The sequence below is a fragment of the Pipra filicauda genome, unplaced genomic scaffold (genome assembly GCF_003945595.2).
Source record: "Pipra filicauda isolate LSUMZ 115617 unplaced genomic scaffold, ASM394559v2 scaffold481_size456399_pilon, whole genome shotgun sequence".
NCBI lineage: Eukaryota > Metazoa > Chordata > Aves > Passeriformes > Pipridae > Pipra > Pipra filicauda.
In genome coordinates this window covers 197,075-219,213 of record NW_024104622.1, presented here as the reverse complement: position 1 = coordinate 219,213, position 22,139 = coordinate 197,075, and the positions used below count along the sequence as shown (strand labels likewise).

At 46.5% G+C, this 22,139-nt stretch overlaps 1 protein-coding gene across 12 annotated transcripts in view; it reads right to left on the bottom strand.

The window, feature by feature from the left end:
• The window catches only part of ADGRB1 (adhesion G protein-coupled receptor B1), a 294,127-nt gene that overhangs the window by 148,177 nt on the left and 123,811 nt on the right, over window positions 1-22,139 (bottom strand). For 9 of the 12 annotated variants that reach the window (XM_027724710.2, XM_027724713.2, XM_027724716.2 and 6 more), the window contains 4 exons: window positions 14,969-15,076; window positions 8,378-8,542; window positions 5,714-5,878; window positions 1,704-1,877 (listed from right to left, as the gene is read on the bottom strand). In XM_027724710.2, coding sequence (XP_027580511.1) covers window positions 1,704-1,877; window positions 5,714-5,878; window positions 8,378-8,542; window positions 14,969-15,076 — 612 coding nt within the window. The remainder of the gene's footprint in view (window positions 1-1,703; window positions 1,878-5,713; window positions 5,879-8,377; window positions 8,543-14,968; window positions 15,077-22,139) is intronic. The other 3 variants (XM_027724712.2, XM_039386398.1, XM_027724719.2) reach the window with 2 other exon arrangements.

The following is a 22,139-nucleotide window of genomic DNA, read 5'->3' as shown; positions in this document are numbered from 1 at the left end:
GACCGCAGGAATTATTGTCCTTATTATTATTATCATCACCCTTCTTCTTCTTCTTCTTATTATTATTATTATTATTATCCTCCTTATTATTACTATTATTGCTGTCATTATTATTTTAACTCAAAGATAGATGAGTAAAGTGACAAGTCTTAGATAGGCATGAATTAAAGCTTTATTGTTTCAGACCTTGTCACAGATAAGGTTCAAAGCTGAGATACAATGGAAGATGCTTCCCTGTTTGCTTCAAATATAACTGGGAGCCTTGAAAGGCTGGGAGAAGAAGAACAAAACAAAAAGAGGAGGAAAGCTGAAGCACTCTGGAAGAGAGGGAAGGGTCTCACTGATAATTTGTTTGGGTTTTTTAAGCTCAGCCTGAAAAGCTGATATCTAAGGTTACAACAGACACATTCCCTGTGGGTAATCACTCACCTCTCTGGGGTCTCCTGGAGCATTTGCCAGTGATGGTTTTGATATCAGAGTTTTGAGATGTAGCAAGAACTAATAGCTTTTGCAGCAGAATGTACCATAAAAGCTACCTATAAGTGAGTCAAGTGATTCGAAAGGGCTAACCAAGCAAAGTAAAGAAATAAAAAAGGGAACTGAGGCAGTTACTCTATAACCAGGTGTATCGTCTTCAAGAAGGTCTTGAGGCAGTCACTTAGAACTTTGGGGGCTCCAAACAGAAAAGATCACCAAAGACCCCCAGTGAAGCTCCCCAAAGACCTTATAAGGATATGTATATATGTTAATAAGTGTTGGGAAATGTCATGGATATGTAACAAGAATGCGGGGAACTGAAAATGAATAATCATGTTGGTGCCTAAAATCAGAGAAATAGTTCTCTGGACAATTTTGAGTACAGAAAGGTAGAAAGCAGCTCTTTAACTGTGGTGCCTTTGGTGCACAAAATATATTGCACACACCTACAGTACAGGCCTTTACAATTTTTATAATACCATCTAATTATAATATCTAGGCATTACCTCATTGATTACACCCAGCCTCAAAACTGTCTGTCCCATTGTCCCACCCTCAGACACACATCCCAAATTTGAGTCAGTGGTTACAAAATGACCACCCCTTCATCCCTGTCCTCCTCCTCATCATCATCTCTGTCCTGCTTGGAATGGCTTCAAGGCTTCTGAGTAGTTTTTACTCAGTTATATCAAGTGCTGTGCCCCTTGTTATGTCTTATTCTGAGTAAATTTTCTCCAGATAAGCTGTTTTTCACCTTGCTCAAATCTTTGTCCGTTGGAATTTCGGCAAGGAACATTAAATAACATTTTCGGAAATCTCATACAGAGGTGTTAAAAGGTACTATAGAACTAAAAATGTAGGTACTCAAATGTACTAAAAGAGCTATATTAAAGTTTTATATAATATAGAGTTCAAGGCATCAATGTAATGTTGACATAAAAGCTGTAGTGGAGACACCTCTGTGTGCACCTTGGTGAGCTGATCCCCAGGGCACTCTGGCCATACTGGAATCATTCCAGACTGTTGAATCAAGGAATGCCTGGCTTCTAAAACTCACAAACTGAGTCTTATAGGTTTCTTTTAAGAGAGGATTTTAGGCTGCCATGGTCTGTTTCTGTGAGCCAAACCTCCCTATTACTGCTGAAAATGGTGCAAGTCTTCCTCAAAGGAAAACTTTACAAAAGAGAAAGGTGACCCAGGAGAGATAAAATTCCCTGGTGACCAACCTGGGCACTGGCGCAGGAAGCAGTCCCTGGTCTCCACCCAGTGTCCCTGGCACTCGGCTCCGCCGTAGGAGGGTCCGTTGCACTCCCTGGTCCTCTGCTGGGTCCCGTTGGAGCAGGAGGCGGAGCAGGAGCTCCAGCTCGACCACTCGTTCCAGTTGCCGTCCACTGAGTGGCCCAAAGAAGGAAAACAAAAAGAATGTGAAAATCGCTCCCTCTGGAAAGAAGAATGTGAAAGATGGTCCAGCCTGTGCCTACAACGGATCAAGGCAAGGAGGGACAAACCGGAATCAGCGAGAGAGAGGGCAAAGATCACCCAAAAAAAGTTTAGACAACTTTGCAACAGTGGTTTGTCGGGACCCTCTGCAGCCTCCAGCTGGAATGTTTTGGTCCGACAGGATGCAAGTGCCACAACATTCCCATTTTTATGTTCCACACTCCACAGAACACCATAAAAGTGGAAATTATCGATATTACATGTTCCAACATAAAAGTTGAAATTATTGACGTTAAACATTCCAACATAAAAGTCAAAAGTAATAATATTGCTGATCCCAACATAACATCAAAGCATGGATCATGTTTCCACTGAGCACTTTGAAGGAATCAGTACATTACCAGGACATTTCTCATTTGGGGCAATCAGCGTTTTTTTTTTTTAAGGAACCCATTTTTCACCAAAGCAATGGATGAGCCCACAGGGAAAGAACTTTCTCAAGAACCCAATACTCTGGTTTTTTTATGAAAGCACATGCAGAAAACTTCAATCACAATGTTATCCATAGGAATCCACCCTGATAACCAGGAAATGTGGGAGCAAAGGTGTGCTCTAACACGAGACCAGGAGCAGTGTGTGTGTGTGTGGTCAATGTACTTCTCTCGCAGCTGAATTAACACTGACAGGTTTGATGTGTCTCTACACAGCAGTGTCTCTTATAATTTAATAGAGGAGGGAGGTTATGATGGGAACGGGGTTGGAGAGAAACAGGAATACATCTTATTAACGTGGTAAGGACTGAGGCATTCCCAGGTGTGGCAGTTACACCCTAATTGGTCCCAGATGGACAGATCCATCACCCACTCTGCTGTTCCTGCAGCATTTTTGCTCATTAGCAGCGGTCATCATGCTCTGTTTAGCTCCCATTAGATGCCAGGTCTCACTCAGAAATACAACCTGAACCCCTGAAAACTCTGAATTCTGGCTCAAAGCACATTGCAGCTCATTTGTTTGTTTTTTTTTTTTTTGGCTTTGTTTGCCGGTCCAAGAAAAATATATGCAAACTGGTCCCTTGTGAGATCTGCAAGGACTCCATCAGCCCTGGATAATCCCCATTGCAGCTGAGCAGCTTTTTGTTTGCAAAAACTGAGTAAAAAGAATGTCAAAACCCGTCCAAATGAACAACTATTAACTCAGAGGGGCTCAGAAGGTGTGAAAAATCAGGCAGGCAGAAAGGTACTTCCAAAAGGTGCTCGTTTTTAGCAATCCAAGATTGATGCTTTTATTGTGCACAAATTCAAGGCATCGTGCCAGTGCTTATCAATCCCAAAGAGGGGAAATGCAAGTTGAGGTGTCTGATCATTTCTCTGGAAATGATCCAAAACTCCACAAAGAAGGTCCTACCAGGTATAAATTAGAGTGGCTTTTCTGCCTGAAGTTAGTACTGTTAAGTTTCCATGAACTGATCGTAGAATCTAAAAATGGTTTGAGTTGGAAGCGACCTTTAAAGATCATCCAATTCCAACTTCCTGCCATGGGCAGGGACACCTTCTGCTATCCCAGGTTGCTCAGAGCTCCATCCAGCCTGGTCTTGAACACTTCCAGGGATGGGGCAGCCACAGCTTCTCTGGGCAACCTGTGCCAGGGCCTTCCCACTCTCCCAGGGAAGAATTCCTTCCTAATAATGACAATGTCTGCCCCTCATTAACATTCCCCTGTGTTGGAAAACTGAGATTGTATTTATCACATTAAAAGTATCATTGACAAAAAAAAGTGCATTTATCAACAAAAACTACATTTGCCAAAAAAAAGGTTGAATGATCCAACAGCCTCCCTGCTGCTGTGGCAGTGGTAATGGGCTACCACAAGTGCCAGCATTTGGAGGTAGGAAAATAAAAGAGCTAAACCCATAATTTGATCATTCAGTGGGGGATAGAATCATAGAACTGTAGCACATGCTGAGTTTAAAGGAACCCATCAGGATCATCGAGTCCAACTGGCCCGGCACAGGACACCCCAAGAATCCCACCATGTGCCTCAGGGTGTCGTCCAAACACTTATTGAATAGGTAATTTTATTTATTTCCTTTTTTTTCCCTTCCTTTTATATATTTCTTCATTTTGCTTTTTTCTTCCTTTTATTTATTTCTTCCTTTCATTTTTTTTTTTCTAATTTAATCAGGTTGTAATTTCAGAGATGTTTTAAATAATGGAGGAACAGAGGTGGCCACCAGCCTCTTGCACTGGATGGGAAGATGCCTCTTGGCCAAGATGCTGAAGGTTTTCCATCCCAGCCACAACCAAGACCGTTCCCACCATGGTGGGAGTCTATCAGAAATGTGTTCCTTGGAGTCTGGCTGTGCAGAGGCAGGCATTGTCTTCCTCCTTTTCTCCCTCTTCGAAGGACTTGGGGCTCAGCCTGTGGTTTCCACTGCTCCTGAGGAACAAGGGCTCCGTTGTCCCTGCAGCAGAGCATTTTCATCAGCTGTGGTAATAAATCCTCAGAGCAGGGTGGTAATGAGCAATGTGAGTGCCTGGTGTGACAAACACCCATTGTTGTGCTTCAGTGATTCCCCCGATGCCACTCTCATTTGGCACTGCCAGGCCCCTGATTGCCTTTGTGGCATTAATTAGAGCTGAAGCCTTCACAGTTTGGGCTGCTTGTCTTTTCCACCGCTGTTTCATTCCACATATTTATTTGTATTTAAATTAATTATGGATCAATGTTAACTCAGGGTATGCTTTGTTGCCCAAGCAGTGCCAGCTCTGACTTCTTCAATTTGTCTTTCTTATGACAGAGTCGATTTGGTGTCTGGGATGTTCTCATTCCAAGTAGAGTCTTCTGGGCAGCGGCCAAAAAATCCAAGGATAGTTACTTGGAGCGAAAACTCGTTGGGAAATGCCAGGAGGCTTCTCACTAATGTTTTCACAAAGTTCTCATCACTCCCACAATCCCTCTCCTCCTCCAGGGACATAATAATGTCTCATAATGATTCTCATTAAACTGGAAAAATGTCAGTTGACATTACCCTGGGAGAGGGAGGGAATTTTGGGGAGGTCCCTCGTGTTCAGATCGTGTTCACCAGGACAACCAGAGTTAAATTAAGGGGTGCTCTGTTGTAAACCCTGGGCCAGTCTGGTTCAGAGGAAGGAAGCCACAGGAGCACAAATGGATTTCCAGGCAGTAAAAGTAATTTCACCTTGAGGTTCTTTCTTGTGTTTTGAGGCAAAACTCAGGGAGAGACGTCTGGAATTGAAATCTAGGGGCAGGGAAAAGGTACTTAAAAGTATTTGGCATAGAAGGCTATCAGAAGTTTTAGTCCATCTCACCACCCAAAGCAGGATCAGCTACAGAGAAAACTGCCATATATAGTGAATTAAACTTGCATACACAGTGAATTAATGCACATATATTACAAGCAAGTAGAACTATTAATTAATTCCAGCACAACAATAAGCACAGGCAAAATAACTTTAAACCATTCAATGGAGAGAACAGGTGAGAAGCTTAAGATGGCCTCGGAAATAGATCCAACCCATGTAATGTGTCCTCTGGGAGAGATTACAGAGGGCAAAAGTGAACCCAAAACAAATCTGAGCTGAATAGCCCCAGAAAGCCCCTTTAGGCTGCTCCTTCAGTGAGCCCTTTCCTTAGAGAGGATCCTCCTGGGGACAGTGCAGGCTGGGCAGTATTTCCTTGGAGTCGCCTATGGAGCTGGACGGGCTGAGCGAGGGCGTTTTCAGAGCCGGGGAGACCTGCTGGAGGGGGGAGGCTTTTAATCTGTCACTGTCCTTACCTGGGCAAAGCGCGATGTTGCAGAACTTGGTTTGCTTCTCGGGGCCCTCGCAGGGGTTGCCCCCGAACTGGGGGGGTTTGCAGGTTCGGGTCCGGTCCCTGTAGCCTCTCCCACACGTGGAGGAGCACAAGCTCCACGGAGACCACTCGTCCCAGGTGCCGTGAACTGTGGGGGAAGCAGAAGGAGTGAGTTCCCTTTCCCAAGGGAGGGCCTGAGGAAAGCGAGCGAGCGCCACAGGGCACAGCATCTTCCCACCCGGAACGTGTGGGAAGGCCGAGAACAAACCAGCCCGAAACTGTGCAAGGGGAACATCGTGTAATTTTTGTGCCGTGGTTTTTATCGACACCAAGTGTCTGTTACTTTCCAGTCTTTGACATAGATCACAATGCAGTTTTAATTCACTCTGATTTTTTTTTAGATTTTTGAGCTAAAACATCCTTTTTTTTTGAGTAAAATATGAGAGGTACAAGGAAGCAACATCACTATCACTTTTTCACTTCTTACCCTTATTTCTGTCCCTCAACACATTTTCTCACTGAATTGTCAAAGGCTACAACATTTTCAATCTTTTAGGAAAGCTGTAGCCTTGATTACTGTCATAGGTCAGTGACACCACAGGGGCAAAGCTACGGATACTTGGAAGAGTAAAATGGAATGGGCAACAAGCTCCAACAGTGCTCAAACCATCACTGGAATTAGAAATCTAGCCTGTATTAATCTAATCTAATTAGCCTGTTAATTTATATTAATCTAATCTTCTCCAATCTAATCTAATCTAATCTGGCCAAGATATTTATGGAAGTTTAGTCACTGTAATCTCTTGAGACCAAATGTTATAAGAATGCACTGAGCTTTCTGGAGGGATTTCATCCCTTCCAGCTTTACCGGAAAAGCAAATGCCAAATCAATAACGTTTCAGGAAAAGAAGAAACCCAAAAAAACAGGTACTTTCCCAGTCCTTCATCAGTTGCCAACAGTGACTGATGCCCCAGTGCCAGGAAAGGGTGTTCCAAGCTAATTGTCACCAGGCCTTGAGCATGATAAGGGATAACTAGAGAAGGAAATACAGGAAAGAACATGGATGGTGTTTTCACCCCAGGTGGTGGTTTCACCACTGTAGAATTGCTTTTGAACACTGATGTTGCTGGTCAGAAGACATGAATAACACAATTTAACAGCATAAATCTTCCAAATAATCATAGAATCATAGAATAGTAGAATGGTCTGGGTTGGAAGGGACCTTAAAAACTGTCTTGCTCCAACCCCCTGACATGAGCAGGGACATTTTCCACTATCCCAGTCTGCTCCAAGTCTCATCCAATTTGGCCTTGGACACTTCCAGGGATGGGGCAGCCACAGCTTCTCTGGGCAACCTGTGCCAGGGCCTCACCACCCTCCCAGGGAAGAATTTCTTCCTAATATCCAATCTAAACATAAATAATATATATATAATGGCCAGTCTTCGCCAGCGAAGATTTTTGGGAAAGGTCATTAACCCTTCCAGCCTGCGCAGTGGATTTTTAGGTGAGACACAGCGTGCGCTGAACTGAGCCCACCCTTTAGTCCTGAGGTTCATCTGCCGGGGCCGAGCAAAGCTTGGACAGTGGCAGTGAGGTCCCCAGGATGTAGGTTTGTCCCCAGGATGTAGGTTTGTTTAGAGTGACCTTCTCTTAGGTGGATTGCCTTCCACGGCTGACGAGCTCCACCTGCCCAGGGGGCCGGGAATCGAACCCGGGTCGCAGAGGTGAGAGTCAGGCACTCTAACCACTAGACCACCAGAGGCCCCCCAATCTAAACATACTCTCAGTTTAAAGCCATTCCCCCTTATCCTCTTACTACATGCTCTTGTAAAAAGTCTCTCTCCATCTTTCTCGTAGCCTCCAGTCTCCCCAGAACATACTATTCCATCAAAATTGTGGGAGAAGGACCATGAAAACAGAGGTGATGGATTTCTCAGTTCATCACCTACCAGCATCCTGAGTGTTTCATGCTGATTTTGCACTGGTTGTTGCTAATGTCCAGTGTTGGAATCTGAGCAACTGAGTCACCTCGTGCTTCTCTTTCCCAAAACAAAACAAAAAGGGGAGGAAAGTTAAAGCACTATGGAGGCAAGGGAAGGGTCTCACTGATATTTTGTTCAGGTTTTTTAAGCTCACCCTGAAAAGCTGATATCTAAGGTGGGAGAGGCACATTTCCTGTGGGTAATCACTCTCATGGATGAGATCTTTCCCAGTCTGCTCCCCATTGGAAATACCCCAAAGGACACCTGCCTTTGAGGTGTCTCATGTTCCTGGATTTTAGACAGCATGGAATTTTCCATAGCAGGGAAAACAGGTGCCCATCTCACGGTGCTTGGTCTAACAAGGGTCTCTGTGTGAGGCTTTAAGGTACAAAGAGAAGGAAGAGGGAACAAAAAACATCTTCCATCAAGAATCATAGAATGGTTTGGACTTGAAGGGACCTAAAAGATCATCTAGTCCAACCCTCTGCCACGAACAGCAACACCTTCCACTGGACCAGGTTGCTCAAAGCCCTGTCCAACCCTGGCCAGGGACGTGGTGGCCGCAACTTCCTTGTGCCAGTGTTTTCCAGCAGTATCACAGTGGAGACACCACAGGCAGCCAATCCCCCACGCATCTCCCTTCCCCTGGTGCCCACGGATACCTGGGCACACGGCAGAGTTGTTGCACTGTCTCTGCTCCCGGAGGGGGCCACTGCACTGGGTGCTGTAGGAAGACGACACGCAGAACCTGGTCCTGGTCTGCCAGCCCTCCCCGCAGGTGGTCGAGCACACGCTCCAGGGGGACCACTCCTCTGCTGCAGGGTCACCTGTTGGGGTTGGAGCAGAAGGTGAGGATCCTTGGCACCTGGATCTCCAGGGCAGAGATTCCCAAGCTGCACTTCACCGGCTGTCGGAGGTCTGCGGTGCTGCGCAACGTGTCCTACGGGTGGTGTGAGAAATGGGGGTAAGGGGGTTGGTGAGAAAAGGTGAGGGTTGAGAATGGGCGAAAGGGGTTTTTTGGGGGGTGCTGTGTAGAGCTATAGCACACAAACACACAAGAAATTAGGGAAGGGTGTTGTGGAAGCATCAAAGGCAGGACAAGCTCCACCACTGATAACAAGGTGGAGTAGCCACTGAGGAACCACATGGGATGTGTAACACCTACTGAGAGAGAGCACTAATTAAGCAACAGTGATTAGTCAGATACAGTAAATGTGTCCATAAATTGATCAGTTTAAGGATGTTGTGGAAGCATCAAGGCACTGAGCAGGACAAGCTCCACCACTGATAACGAGGTGGAGTAGCCACTGCAGAACCATGTGGGATATGTAACACCCTACTGACAGAAAGTACTAATTAAGCAATAATGATTAGTCAGATATAGCAAATGTGTCCATAAATTGATCAGTTTTAAGGATTTAACTCCTTTCCCTGCCCTCTCACAGCCCCTGCCAATGCGGATTGGCAGAGGAGGAGCAGACAAAGGAGAAGATGACTGTTCCTGAGAAGGGTCAGCTGGAGGAGCCCCACAGAATGTTCTCAGCATCTCCTTTGCCTGTGGAGACCTGCTCTGAGCACGTGACAAAGGACAAGGTTGACTCTTCCAGGGCATCACACTGTCCCTGTCAACTGCTTACCTGTTGGGGCAGCATTGGAAAGGAAAGTAAAAATACCCCAATGAGCAAAAAATGAGAGTGAAAAGCAATGAGATATAGTCCCTTTGTCACTAATATCCCTGCTGGGGGTGCTTCAGCAGGCCACAACATCCAGATAATTCACCAAAAGTGTTACATGGGCTGGGAAAGGACAGTTTTCCATTAATTTTCATAGGCACGAATCTACCCTTGACAAAATGCCTTTCTTCCCCACACGAAAACAAAAGCTGGCTCTGTCTCATTTAATTAAGCCATGCATTGTTTGGGTTCTCAGCTTTTTCATGGATTACTAATAATTACACATGATAAACCTGGAATGTAACATTTGGTATATATAGCACACAGGCATATGGCACAAATAAACAGCAGCACATCTCTGATGCGTCACAGAGGGGCATCCCCTCCTAGCAACAAGTTCCTCAGAGCATCAGACCACACTGTGTCACACCCCAAACAGATGCATCTGGCAGACTATGGATGATAAAAGTGTCACAGCGCTGGGTGAAACAGGTAAGCAGGACTTCAGGGGTCGTACAGCACAGCCTGGGCTGCACCCAGCACTTGGATGTGTTGTCCCACACCACCACCCCATTCCCAGAGAAAATTGGGCCTCAGATTCTGTATTAAACAGACCAGCTGCAACGTGGAGCATGAAAGAGGCTCTACAGTTGGAGATCTCAGCCTGAGATCTCAGTGAGAGTTATAAACCATCTGCATGAAAAGCAGCGTCAGGACAGAGCTGTGATGGGGACTGTAAGGGTTGGAGACCACCAAACTGCCCAATGCTGCCTAAAGCTGTGCATGTCTGGCTTTTTCCTCAAGGTGGTGTCTTTATTTACTAATGTTTTCCATGTGCTATGGAATTTTATGCAGGATTTCAAGTGTTTGTGTCCCTCATCGAGATACTCATTGGGATTTTGGGTAGTTATCTACGTTGTTTGGTTTGTGTCATGTTTTTCAGCATGTGTGCTTTGAATATCTCCTGTCATTCAGGCTGTTGGGAATTAAAAATATGCCCACTAATTGCAACCTGGGGAACTAATACCTGCCTGTTGAGGGGGGAAAGTGTAGAGGAAGACCTGACTTTCCTGTAAAATGGACAGACTTTTATTCCTTCATTTATTGGCTGGACATAGAAAGAGGTGGAGGTGAGGATGAGTCTTTCCCTACCTCATCTATGCCACTGTAATGATAATAATGAGATTTGTTGTTCATTAAGCCAAAGTTGCTCAATACTGTTCTGCTTTTGTGTTTTGTTCCATTAATCTGCCCAGTTGTTTCCAGTTAGAGGGATGTTATGGACCACTGGTCTTTATCTGGGATGTGTGGGAGACAGTGTGTGTTTTAAAGCTTTGGGGCTTCAAGAAACCATCTCTCCCATATCCTGTTTCTCAGATATTAGATCTCCTGATATACAAAGATCTGCATTTCCATGGTATTTTCCTACCTTTCCGGTAAGGAACTGAACCAGCTCTGTCAGACAGACAGTCCTGGGGTGCTCCAAGTTCATCATGAGCAAATTTCCTTTGTGGTACCATCATTTCAACACTTCCCATTCAGAGTGGCCCAGACTCCAGGAGATCCCTTCTCAGCCCACAGATCCCAACCATTCCTGCTACCCTGCCTGCTTGGGCGCTGCATGGACAGGCAATGTCCTTACAATTCTTGTTGAACACCCTTCCTCAGCCTTGAGCAACCTCCCCAGGACCTGCACCCAGAGCACCCAGAGCACCCAGTCCCTTAATGACAAGGAGCTGGGGGATTTTGGTAGGGAAACACTCCCATTCTGTGCTCCAAAGTCTTTCTGGGAGGCCAGAGGTGGGACAGAGGGAGCCTGCAGAGACACAAAGGCCTCCTCCATCAGCAGCTCATGGCTTGGAGAGCCCATCATCCCAACCATCCCATCACGTCCCCACTCCATCCCACCACCTCCCACTCAGACCTGGGTGGGGTTTTGTAAACACCATATTCAGACAAGAATTACTGTCTCAGTGGACGAGTGAATGGCACCTTTGAACCGAATTCCACCTCTCCTGACTCTTTCTTTTCTTTATTACTTCTGGCTTTTGCCCTTTCACAGCAGAAATAACTGTGCTTAGAGGCAAATCTCCTCAATTACCATCTCTTGCATTGCACCAATCCCTGGCTTTTAAACCCATAATACAGTTTACTTTCTAAGTGCTGGTTACTCCCTGGGTTTGGTGTCATTTTGAACTAAGCAATTTATCTCAGTCTACTGGGTCATTATACCCAGACTAAGTCTCAAGCCTTGCAGAAATTTAACTAATGCTCAAACCATGTGAGACCCAGTTCTGGACTCTCTCAGGCATGAGACAAGATCTCTCATTCTCCACTCAAGAGGAGCAGAATATTGCCCATCATCAAAACTGTGGATGAGAAGAATTTCTGCACTCCTGTGGGTCAGATGGCAGCAAATACAAATTACTGGGCAAAACATATTCCAATTATTCATCTCAGAAGTGGATTCTGGCTCTGTATTTTGGTGTAATGGCAAGAAGTCTACCATGCTCATTGGTCTTGAAAGCCACCTAGTACAACTCAGTGCTGTCTTATAATAGACCTGCCAGAGATTGTAGAATCATGGAATTATATGGTTGGAAGGGACCTAAGAGATCATCTCACTCCAACCCCCCGCCATGGGCAAGGACACCTTCTGCTAGACCAGGTTGCTCCAAGCCCTGTCCAACCCGGCCTTAGACACTTCCAGGGATGGGGCAGCCACAGTTTCTCTAGGAAACCTGTTCCAGTGTCTCACTCCCTCTCATAGTGAAGATTTTTTGCTAATATCCAATCTAAATATATCCTCCTTCAGCTTAAAACATTGCTCCTTGTCCTATCACTCCATGCACTTATCCAAAGTCCCTCTACCGTTCTCCTGGAGCCCCTTCAGGCACTGGAAGGGGCTCTAAGGTCTCTCCAGACCCTTTTTTTCTACAGGCTGAACAGTCACAGCTCTTTCAGCCTGGCTCCAGAGCAGTGGTGCTCCAACCCCCCTGATGCACTCAACCAAATTTATCTCTGCCCCCAGAGGAGAAGGGGCCACGCTCTGCCCTCCATCATGATGTGCCTGAGAAAGCTGCCCCTGCTGGGTTGACCTTTGATTAGTCCTGTAATGCTCCAGACTAGCTTGGGGATGACCAGGAGCATCCCAAAGGATTTTACAGGGGTGAGTGCCCCACCTGAAGCGGGGAGATGGCCCTTGTTGCTCCCACAGATCCAGCTGCAGCAGCTGGAGAGGGTCCAGCAGGTGCCGCAGAATGAGACACACTGGATGTCACTCCACAGGGATGTACCACTACAATCCAGGATCCTTTCCAGCTCCTAGCCATCCCTGAGAGTAACTGAGCTCAGCTGGCTCTGTGTCCCCATCAGTGCCTGCAGCTTCTCCATGACACTCCTTCCCTGGGCACTAATGGAACAGCACATCCCTGTCATCCCTCTGCCAGGATCCCTCTTTGCCATGGCCTTGTCTGTCAATCTGACATCTCTCGCTGTGCAAGACACCTCTCTGCTCACATCCTGCTGCTGGCAAAGTCCTCCTGGAAGCAGTCTGAGCTGGGAGGGCCCGTGCCAGGGACCTGCTGAGCTGGATCTCGCTCTTGTGCTATTGCTGGGAGAGACACGTGGGCAGGAGCAGCACCATGGCTGTGCCAGAGCCTGTGGGCCAGCAGGACCTGGGCACCAGGGAGATGAAGGGCTGGCAGGAGAAAATGCTGCTCTTCAACTGGGCATTGCTGTCCCCTTGTCCCTAGTCCTTTATGGTTGGCATGTTTTTTGTATTTCCTATTTTTCTAGGTCTTGAGCTGAAGTGACGTGACTTATCCCCTACAAACTGTGCCCACAGCCAGGGAAAGTGTGGGCTTTGCCTTGGCATCCCCAGCTAAAGATTCCCTCTAATCCCTTGCTGGACTGTACCTTCTGACTGGTTTCTACATCTCCATTCTGATTTCCTGGAACAGCTTGGCTGTAGCTGGTGCTCCTGAGACAGTGATAGGAATGTGGGAAGCTTTGCAGCAGGACAATGCACATCTCCCAGCTCATGCTGCATTCAGGGACAGCACAACCTAAGCCAGCCATGCTCCAGCAGTGCCCACCATGGCAGGAAGTTAACAGGGATGTCACTGAGCCCAGATCCAGCATCCAGCTGCACAGCAGGAAGAAATGCCAAGCTATGAAGCTGATGGCAGAGCTACAGGCTGGAACAGAGCTCTGAGGAAGCACCTGAGACCAGACAGAGTAGGAACAACAAGGGACATCACAGGACCTGCCTTGGAGTGCCCTCCCTTCCTCCAAGTGTGACTGAGAGATTAAGCTGAGATTCACCAGATTATAGTGGTGCAAACGTCCTCCCTCTCCTGCAGCCTTTTGCCAGCTGCCACAGATCCTCCAGACAGTGGAGCTGCTCCCACTGGGGGGAGCAGTTTCTGTGTAGGGTAGAAAGAAAATTCAGACCATCCCTTGCCTTGTGTTGAAAGCCACAACCCCAAAAATTGCCTGATCACACCCAGAGCCTCCACCCCACACAGACTCCTGACACAGCAAAGTCCTGTTGGGTTGGATGGAGCACAGCTGACCTACACCAGAATAAGACCCACTCTCACTTATAATGAAATCACTTCTCTGAAGCCTTTCTAGAGCACAAAATGCTTGCAAGGTCACTGGGCAATGATTATGACCTGTGGCCAGGTTCAGCACACCTTGCTTTACCCAAGACCCATGATGACTCTGCCAGAGAATGAAGCCATGAAGGGAGAGCACAAAACCTTTCCAGATTGAATCATAGAATCATTAACCAGTTTGGCTTGGAAGGGACCTTCAAGATCATCTCGTTCCAAGCCCCCTGCCCTGGGCAGGGACACTTTCCACTCGACCAGGTTGCTCTAAACCCCATCCAACCAGGCCTTGAACACTGTCAGGGGTTTATGCCAGATTGAACACTGTTTATGCCAGATTGGAGCTGGCATAAACCCAGGTCCAGTTCATTCCCATCTTCCCATACCACACCCTCTGAGACTACTACATATTATTCCCCTTCTGTTGCAGAAGGGTGGAAGGTCCTGCTGCAGAGCTTACAAGTCCTTGCACAGCACTAAAGGCCCAGTGACAGAGGAAATCAGTCCTGTTCTCTCCTCACCAAGCCCTGCTTGCCCTCTCCTATGCTCAGTGTGAAGGCATGACAAGGACATCAGCGAAGAGGCTGCATTGCAGTAAGGTCAGCTTTGGCTTCATGAACCATGGCTGCTTAGATAGTTCACACAAAGCGGTGGCTCAGATGTGTGTGGCTCAGGCAGCGGGACGAGGAGCAGTCTGTGAGATGTATGGCCTTGTTGGGGCTTTGTGTCTAACCCTTTCTGCTTTCTCTGGCTGATGGCACCAACACAAAACCCTGCAGGGCGATGGGATGGGAACAAACTGGGTGATGAGTGTTTGTTCGGGGGAAAGACTCCCCCACAGTAACCTGGGGGGAAAAGTGATGGTTAGAGGGGTCATTGAAACAGTGGAGAGAGTCAGTGAGCCAGGGAGTGCAGGGAGCAGGCAGTGCCAGCTCCAGGGGCTGCTGGGGGAGTCAGAGCTTACCTATTTGAGGTGCAGGGTACCCGTAGTGCTGCAGTTCGTCAGGGTCCTCTCGCTTTCTGTTATCTGTGGACCTCAGCGATTGGCTTCTGGAATTATAGCGTCCATTGGCTATGGCAAGGTAATGGGTCATGTAAATACACCTTGGTTCACTCTGCAAGATCTTTCACTACAAAGGTTACACGTATAAACAACAGCCACCTGCCACCACCACCTGTTTGCCAACCCCAACACCCCTGGCCACCAGTAATTCCCGAAATTTAGCACCAAGCCAGCCTGAGAGACTCAGGCTGGGTGGCAGCTCAACCTCTTCTTTCTCAATGAGACTCGGGACCATGCAGAGTATGATCCCTTATGTCTGGTCTTTAATTGCAATGATTTTCTAGGGTGCCTGTACTCCTTGCTGCACTTGTGGAGGATTTATCCTCTTCAGACGTGCTGGCACTGAATCCCACCATCCCCAGTAGTGCTCTGAGGTTTATGGTGGTGACTGGCAGTAATTTGTGGTGGAAAATTCTGTCTTGCAGCAAAGATCTACTCAGAAATGCTCTGTAGAGGAATCAGAAATGCTCTGCAGAGGGACCAGAAAATGCTGAGTGGAGCAGGCAGGTGAGGACAGGTGAAAAGGAAAGGGATAACTCAAAAGGATGTCTCTTTGTCAGACTCTATACCCTGTCACCAGCAACAAGGAGAGATGAAAGTCTGGCATCAACAAAGTCCCAACAGAGCTGTGGCTGGGAATCTTTCCAGCTCAGTGGAAGAGAGGAACTCCTGACCCTTGTGTCCTATCTGGAAATCTCCCACGGAGACCACGGTGTTGAGTTCAGAAGGTAAATAATGTGAATCAAAGGCATTTGACTCCTAACAGACAGCTCTCACCCCTGTTCTTCCAAAGCCATACTCTGCCAGCTTTCCATTTTCATCCCGTGTGGATCAGCCCTGAATTTGCTACAGGGGAAACTAAAATTCCCGTTCTCCACGTTATTGGGTGTGTTGCAATCCTGACACGTGCCCTCCCGAGCAAAGAGAGAAACAACAACCAGATCCCACCCACCAGCAGTGCCTGCTGTAAATCAGGAGAGCTCAACTGACTCCACTGGAGTCACATGGAACAGCAGAGAGCAGAGCTGAGCCCCAGTAATCTGAGAGCTGGCAGCCAATTTGTTTCCAAACAGCAAGTACCAGACAGAGGACCTTTTCCCCCCAAGGAGGTAAAACAATCAGACATCTTTTCAAGAAGTATGAACTGCCAAGAGATGAAATGGTGACAAATTTGACCCCGGAACCCTGAGAAAATTAATAAAGGTTAATGAAGCTTCAGTGTGGTGGCAGGAGTCTTTATTGCCATCCAAAAAGGGAAAGCAGAGGAGGGAGAGGAATGATTCAGAGAGTCCCTGCCAGGAGCTTTATATTCAGCAGTTTGGATCATGGAAGAGTTTGTGAAATAGTATTATTTGCCATCACTGTTGCCTGAGAGCAGGACTTGAGGAATGAAGGAACTGGACACGCCAACTCCTCCAAACCTTCCCAGCACTGACTGGTTGCTGGCTGGAGGGGAGGGACAAGGCAGTCACCCCCCTGCCATCCTGAAGGGAAAGACAAACATCCTGGAATTTGCATACACCTTGTTTTTATATGGCTTTTAACTGGAATAGAAAGGTCTCAAATACTATGGTTTTTTAGCCAAAAATCATGGGACTTTCCTCTGCGAGATTCAATTAAAAAAAACCCAACCTCTAACTAGTTTTCCAATACCCATTTTTTTGAGTTTGCTTCAGAGAGAACTTAAATTAGTCCCATATTTGGGACTTCTCACAAACCCTGCTCCATTCCCACCACCCATCCCTGGCTATACCCACCCACCTTCATCTGCTCTGATTTGCATCCTCTTCAGGAAATCTCACAAACCACAAGAGCACACAAAATCTCCACGTGCAGCAAATCCCAGAGGCTTCCCACAGACTTGTTTAGGCTGGGAGGAGAAAGTGGGGCTGGGCATGAAGGAGGAGATGTGGAGCTTGGATGGCTGTGCCAGCTGCCCAGAGCAAGGAAGGTGACAAAGAAAATTTGGGACTGAGTATCCCAGAAGCAGTCAGTGAGCATGGATGGATGGATGCACAGAGAGATAGGACACAGGACAGAAGGAAGGAAAGATAAAAGAGACACCCTGGCACCCTGAACCTCCTCTCACCATTTATTTGGGCCCCTTGTTACTGACATCTCCTAATGACTGAGCTCAATTCTGAAGGAGCAGAATGATTTCCTTTGCTCCCTGACAGATATTATGAGTCTGCACTGCTATTTCTCATCCTAATTAAAGCCAATCAGGCCTAGTGGCTGAATGAATGACCCTTCCAGCTTGTCCCAAGCCTCCCCCAGCAAAAACAGCCTCCAGAGTCGCTCTACTGCTGCAAGCAGCCTGTCTCCCCTTGGAAAAGGGACTGCAGAGAAGCAAATCTGTCTCTAACCCCAAACATGGCTTAGATTTAAGCTGGACAGTTCCTTGAGGAATAGCAAAAATCAACCTTGATTCCAAAGAAAGCAGGGAGATGCCAGGTCCCTTGTGAACAAGGAGAAATTGATGCAAGTGATGCTTTGCTGTGGGTTTTATGCACCTGAACTTTCTGGTGTGGAGGCCAAGAAACAAAGGCCATGGGGAACTGGTTGCATTTCAGCAGCCTGCTTCCCACAGCAGGGTCAGTGGAGAGGAGTAATTCCAGGATCAAAGCAAGGCCTGGACTTGATTTACACCCCAGCTGCATAAATGCCATGAGGAAGGCACAGACAGCACCTTGGAACACAACCAAAGGGAAAAAAGTAAAGGCTTCGAAGTGCTGTGGGCCAAGGTTTTAGCATCCAAGCCTGTCTCACAAGAGCCACACACACCGGGCTCATACCCCAAACAGGAGAGGCAAAGCAAACAGCAGGATCATGAAAATTATCCAGGCAAGCTGGGATGGTGGGAATGAAAGGATGGACCAGAGCAAAGAGTGGAAAAGGATTATTAAAAAAAAAACCCAAACATTCAAATGGTGTGAATGAATCTCAGTGTAATAAAATTGAAAGGAAAGGTGGTGGTTATGGAGTTTTTAGGGCCTCTGGCAGCTGCTAAAGAGTAAATTAGAGAAAGATAGAATCAGCAAGAACCCCTAAAAGCCAAGATCTTAGTGGATGCAAAAGAGGGTCATTTTGGAGGCCACTGGATATCTGGCAATCACACCAACAATCACCCAAAGCATTTTGAACATCTGAGACTTGTGAAAATGTCTCTGGGTGGGATGTTGGACCCTCAGATCTGAAATGTCTGAACCACCATTGAAAGAGGGGACAGGGTGAAGTCTCTGCAGCAGCAGCAGGTATCTGTAGGATCTTTAGGACAAGGAGCTCTTCCAGTTTGCAGTGAGTTCCAGCCTGGTCAGCAGGGAATGAAGATGCTCCTACACATGCCCAGGATATTACATCTTGGTGGCTGCAGCAAAAAGACTATATTTAATGGAAATCAGGAGCGGCAGACACTGAGGCTCAGCCTTTGGAATGTCATGGGCAGCGTGCATTCCTTCACACCACAGTCCCACAGCTGCAGGGCTTGATGCTGAACTTGCTGGGTGCTGGAAATCCAGCGTGGAATGACAGGACTGTGCCGGCGTCACACCAATGGCAGGATGTGGTCACCCCTTCCCCAGCCGTGGGGAGATGCATCTGCCCAATCTGCATATTCATAAATGTCAGGGATGGGTTTGTGCTGCCTCTGCCAGATGGGATGGCAGGATTTCAGCTGGCTCCTCTTTGGATTCTCATTCCCCAGGAATAAGTGCAGGCTGCCCACATCCCTGATTGTTCACGGATTTCTCCAGCACTGCAGAGTTCCCACGCCAAGGTCAGGCCTTTGACATTCCCACTCTGGTTTGGATGTTGTCCATCCAGGATCTCTGAGAGGACCCTCTGAGCAGTCACAGCTTCAGGAACCTGAAGGGCCATTTGCAACCAAGAAGGGCCACTGGAGCACAGCGGGTGTCCCTTTCCATCCATAGTAGGAGGGCCTGGAAAACTCCTCTGTAAGCACTTGCCACCACACTTGGGTTGGCATTTTTTTCTTCCTTCTATAAAACAGCAATTCCTGGCCAAATCCAAGGGATGAAGGAAATCTCCCCTGTCTGTGCTGGAGACAAGGAGAGTCTTCTTGAAAGAAGTGTTTTCCAGCATGAAAGCATCAAAACAGGGCTCAGCAGTTTGTCTCCAAAGAGGATTTTGTGACAATTAATTGGAATTAACTCATTTATTGCAAAGGAATAAATCACTCTGTGCTGCCTGATTCTGTAGGTGTAGTCTCTGGTCCTTTGCTTCTAGCAAAGAAAAAATCAGAATTACAATAAAAACTGAGTGTTGTCCTTCAGATTGTGTCTCTTGAGATGCCACAAAAAAAGGCTCTGCCTAAGCCAAGCTGCTGCTACCAGACAAAATTCCCTTTCCAGGTTGGGATCAGCCTTCAATACAGTTTTTCCTCAGTGTTTCACATCTTTTGGGTTTTGCCCATGGAAAGCTTACCTCCCTCACTTTTCACTGGGCTTGGGGATGTATCCCTGGGGAAATTTAGCCAGAAAAACATCCAGCAAGGCACTCCAAAACATGAAAGAGTAGAGGTGGTGGCCAAAATGAGTGGAAAAACAGGAAGACCACATAAAAGTGGTGCCTGTGGAGTCATTCAGCCACCCCTGTGCACTGATTTCAACCATTATGGCCTCCAGACAATATGTTCAGAGTCAACTCTAAGAACGAGGTGTCTGTGCCCATATTTTGGTGACAAACTGGCAGAATCGACACCTCTTGGAAACACTGAGAGCCACCATTTCCACTCCTGCAGAGAAGGACCTGCTGAAGATCCTTCTGGAAAAGGAAGGATGGCAGGACCTGGAGAAGGTCCACCTGGGGGAAGAGCTGAGTGACAAGAAAGACTAAATCCCTTTACAGCGTTTTCCATGTCCAGGCAAAATAAAACAACCAATCAAACCCTCAAAGATCTTCTACAAAAGTTCATCTCAGCAGCTCCAGGGAGCTGAGTGTCAGCACTTCAAGTTATTTTCACTGAGAACCTGCCTCAGATGCTGGAGTTCCAAATAAACAGCTGAAGTTCTCTTGCTAATCATCCATCAGATTCTGAGACGCTTTGGCAGAAGCAAGAAAAGGGGAAGTCAAAGAAAAGAGATGGGTTTGCCCTTGTTTTGAAGGTTATGGTGGTATCTGTGTTATTCTGACACAATTTGCTTGGTCAGCAGCTTCTCAGTGGACAAGTTTCAATTTATCTCCACAGCAAAGGGAAAATATCAGAGTGCTAATCCCTGTTTTGTTTTGTCGGACCTTTCGGTCAAGGAAAAGAGTGGGTTTTTCCTACCAGAAAATTAAGATCTCAGCTACTCCACAATACCTCAGAAGCTGCTCAGGCATTATTACAAGCTACTCAAATGATGAATAATTCAGGATACAGTTCTTCTTCTGGCCACTTCCTCTTTTTCGTGTTTTTTTTTTTTTTTTTTTTTTTTTTTTTTTTTTTTTTTTTTTTTTTTTTTTTTTTTTTTTTTTTTTTTTTTCCTTTCTTTTTAATTAAAACAAAATAGAACCTATTTAAACTGCAATATATAGTGAACACTTAGGAAAATAACAGTTCCAGTGAAAGAACAAAGTTCCTACTCATCCCTAACAAATCTATGAGCTAAAGTCAATATGAAAATAACAGTGACACATTTAAAACAGGATTTCTAATCTACTTTTAAATCCTCTTAGGTTTTGGTGCAGATCAAAGCAAAAAGAAAGAAAAGATATGCGCAAAAAAAATTAGAAACCCTTCTTGGGTCAGAAGTGCATCTCCTTAGGCAAAGGCAACAAGGGACAGGTTCACTGAGAGGTGAGTTCAGAGCCAAATGCACAGTTTTGGGAGGTGTGAAGAGATACAAGTTCGTTTTGAGGTAGGCAGAAACCTCAAGATGTACATGGACAAGTCTTCTTGAAAGGTTTATTGCTCACATCTTCCCTCAAATATTTTCCAGCAAGGAATTATCACAAGGGGGCTCAGCAGCTTGTCTCCAAAGAGGCTTTTGGAACAATTAATCAGAATTAACTTATTTATTTCAAAGGAATAAATCCATTTTTGCTGCCCCACTCTGTGGGTGTGCTCTCTTTTCAAACTTGGGTTTTCCACTTAGCTCAAGATCCTTTCTTCCCAAATAATCTCAGCTGAACTCATCTCATTGTGATTTGGAGCAGGAGTTGACTGGGAATGTAATGGAAAGGGGACAGGGAGACAATAGTGAAATAATTTATTGAATCAGAACCCATCTGGGGTACAATCAGGGTTTGCTGCACCTGGGATTGGCTTTACTCAATGTTGTGTTCTCGAAAATGAGTGAGTAACTAGTGAGTAAATAAGGATTTATCCTGCACTGCTGTACTCTGTGCAATGAGAGGAGCTGGAAATCCAACCCACACTTCCAGGCTCCAGGGCTGTCCACCATCCCACTCCATCCTTCCTTGCCACCACAACCTCAGGAGAACTATCATGAAGAAGAGGCAAAGTTTCATCCCTGGGGAAGATCAAGAGAAGATGTTTTGCTCCTTGCTCCGTTATGGTGAATCTGGACCTGGAAAAGTGTCCATTCTGCCACGCTGAAGTCCAACAGGGACTTGTGAAAGAATCCAACAGGGGCTTGGAAGATGGTTAAGGATGAGGATGGGTGTCCTGCAAAGAGAATCTGGGGAGCTGGGTCCTCCCCTAGTTTGTCCAGAACATGAGGGGCTGTCTAAGGAGCTTTTCTGCTTGTTGTCCCTTGTGCCCCCATGTTCAAACAATGACCACCCCTGCAGATCCCCCTCTACCCACCCACAGTGCCACCTCCACCTTCTTCTGCTTCACACCATTGCCCACCAGGACTGGTGTGGCCCTTCCTCCATCTTCATTCAGTCCCACAAGTGTCTTTCAGGACCAGTTTCCATGTCCTTGCACTCCCACCCTCAATCCACAGCTCTGTTACAACGATAAAGTCACCAGCAAGTATGGGGGACATGGATTAAATATCCCTTGTGTCGGGCAAACCTCAGAAGGAGATTAGCAACTGTGAGTCAAGGAGAGGAAATTCAGTATCCCAGGTTTCATTAAAAAAAAAAGCCTAATTGCAACATATTT